Source organism: Octodon degus, unplaced genomic scaffold (genome assembly GCF_000260255.1).
Source record: "Octodon degus isolate 3935 unplaced genomic scaffold, OctDeg1.0 scaffold00123, whole genome shotgun sequence".
NCBI classification, from domain to species: Eukaryota; Metazoa; Chordata; class Mammalia; order Rodentia; family Octodontidae; genus Octodon; species Octodon degus.
Window position 1 is genome coordinate 1,059,055 of NW_004524699.1, and position 2,269 is coordinate 1,061,323.

At 70.8% G+C, this 2,269-nt stretch overlaps 2 protein-coding genes across 2 annotated transcripts in view; both read right to left on the bottom strand.

Moving 5' to 3' along the window:
* The window catches only part of Phpt1 (phosphohistidine phosphatase 1), a 1,940-nt gene extending 1,481 nt beyond the window's left edge, over window positions 1–459 (bottom strand). The window contains exon 1 of the mRNA XM_004640399.2: window positions 46–459. Coding sequence (XP_004640456.1) covers window positions 46–205 — 160 coding nt within the window. The 5' untranslated portion in view covers window positions 206–459. The remainder of the gene's footprint in view (window positions 1–45) is intronic.
* A 1,429-nt stretch (window positions 460–1,888) lies between these two features.
* Ajm1 (apical junction component 1 homolog) overlaps window positions 1,889–2,269 on the bottom strand; it is a 4,804-nt gene continuing 4,423 nt past the window's right edge. Inside the window, exon 5 of the mRNA XM_023700235.1 lies at window positions 1,889–2,269. This exon is cut by the window's right edge and continues 57 nt beyond it. Within this exon, the coding sequence (XP_023556003.1) occupies window positions 1,900–2,269 (370 nt within the window). The 3' untranslated portion in view covers window positions 1,889–1,899.

Below are 2,269 nucleotides of genomic sequence, written 5' to 3' on the forward strand. Positions count from 1 at the left end.
GCCCCCGCCCCGAGGCCCCGCCCCCGCCCCGCGGCCCCGCCTCACCGTGGTACTCGGCCCACTTGTATCCGCGCACGATCTCTTTGCACTCCCCAGCCGGGGCGCCGGAGGGCGGCGCCGGGTGGACTCGAATCAGCACGTACTTGAAGACTCCCTCCGGGTCAATGTCCACATCGGGGATCTGCGCTAGGCCTGCCGCCGCCATGTTCCTCGGAGCGACGGCCCGTGGTCCCGCGACCCCTCACCGCCCCTGGCCGGCGACTGCCGACTAAGCGGGCGGCGACAGCCGCGGCCAATCCCGCGTGCCGGTGCTGCCGAGGCCCGGCGCCTCCGCCAATCGCACCACCCTTCCGAGACGCCGCCTGGCCAACCACAACCCGGTTCCTTGGAGCGCTGCGCCCACGCCGTCCCGCTTAAAGGGCCTGCGGCCTCGGGGAGCGGGGCGGCGCAGTGCGGCCGGCGGAAGGGCTCTCCTGAGGTCCCGGCTGGCGGGCGCGATCGGGAGGCGGAGGAAGTCCGAGGAGCCCGGCGCGCCGGCCGCGGTCTCTCGCGGGACCTGCCTGTCCCCGATCCGCAGGAGAGCCCACGCCTCCGTCCCGCCCCTGCGACCGCCCGCGCCTCGGTCCGAGGACCCCGATCCGCACCCCAGTTCCGAAGACCTGAGTCCCGGCCGCCTAACAAAGAGACAAACGCAGCTACATTCAAGTGCTAGTTTACTTGGTCGGAAAGCGCTCGAGCCCGGGCAGTGTCCCGGAGGGCCTCAGGACAGCCTCGAGCTGGTGGGGCTGGGGCGCGAATCAGCACGTACGTGAGACTGCGTGCGACTCGCAGGCAGGCAGGCACAGCGAGCAGGCTGGAGCGGGCCACGGCCCCGCCACCCGCGGCCCCCTCCCCGGCGGCCGGGGCGGCGGGGTTCCGGAGGCCCCGTCCTCGGCGAAAATCCTCAGCGCGCCAGGCTCACGCCCCACCCCGCAGCTCGGGGCGTAGCCAGGGCGAAGAACCGGGGACCTGGGTCCAGACCAGGCTCCGACTCGGGCAGGTCACGCGCTTCTCGGGCTCTGGGTCCTGGGGAGCAGGCCCACGTGCCCACACCTTGCACCCAGCCCTGCTACTAGGTCATCCTGGGCCAGCTGCTGAATGTCACTTCCTGAAGGAGCTCTGATCTTGACCCCTCGCCTGCACACACTTCCCGCCGCCCTGGGAGAAATGGACTGTGTAGTCACACCGCCCTGTTCTGTCCTGTCACTCGCCTAGGGTCGGTGCTCCAACCTTCACCCAGATCTGGCCCTGGCGGGCACCCCCAGTGCACAAGCTCTGCTCTCCGTGTCAGGTGCCCCGTGCCTGGAGTATCCCAGTGGCCCTGGCAGGGGCTGGCCCAGGGTTGTTGAGAGGCACTCCTGGGTTTCTCTCTGGGAGCGAAGCAAGCAGGCTACCTAGAACCCTCTCCGCTTTCATCGAGGAAGGCCTCGGAGCAGGACCAATCCGGACAGCAGGCGGGCCGGGCTGTGTTTAAAGGGACACTAGGCTTTGGTCAGCAAGGGCTCCTGGCCCTGGGGCTGGGGGAGCCCAGGTGCCCGAGGCTCAGCGGAGTCCGGAGGTGAATGGGCTGGAATCACATTTGCATGGCTGGGGGCTTGTCAAGCGACCCTCCCTGGAGCGAAGGCCGAGCCCGGCGGTCCTCAGGCCCACCCCGCCTCCCAGCGGGGAGCACCGAGGGCGAGGACCGGCCTCTGGGGACCCAAGGGAGTGGGAGGTGGAGTCTCCTGGAGGCGGGGCTGGTGGTGGGGCGTGGGGTGAGGGGCAGAGACGGCGAGGGGGTGGGCTTGGGACCCGGTGGAGCTGGAGGGAGCACGGGGCTCGGAATGTGGAGTGGGTGGTCGAAGGGGAGGCGGGCGCGGCTCACATGATGTCGTCCAGCAGGTTGGCGCTGGCCACCCAGTCGAGCGCGCGGGGCTCGGACGCGGCCATGATCATGCACATGAACGGGCGGCCGGTGCGCCGGTCGGTGGGGTAGATGGTGGTGGGCGTGAAGCGCCGGTTGGCTTCCACGAACTCGCAGAGTTGCTCGTAGACGCGCGGGAACTCGTGGCGTAGAAAGACGCCGCGCAGCCGCAGCTCGCGCTGGATGTGGATGAAGGCCACCTCGCGCGCGCGACGGCCCGCCTCGCCCTCCTGGTCCAGGCCCGCCGTGCCCGGCGGCGGCGTCAGGATCAGCGTCTCCATGTCGGGCTCGCGGGTGCGCGCGGGAGGCAGCCGCGCCGGGCTGCCG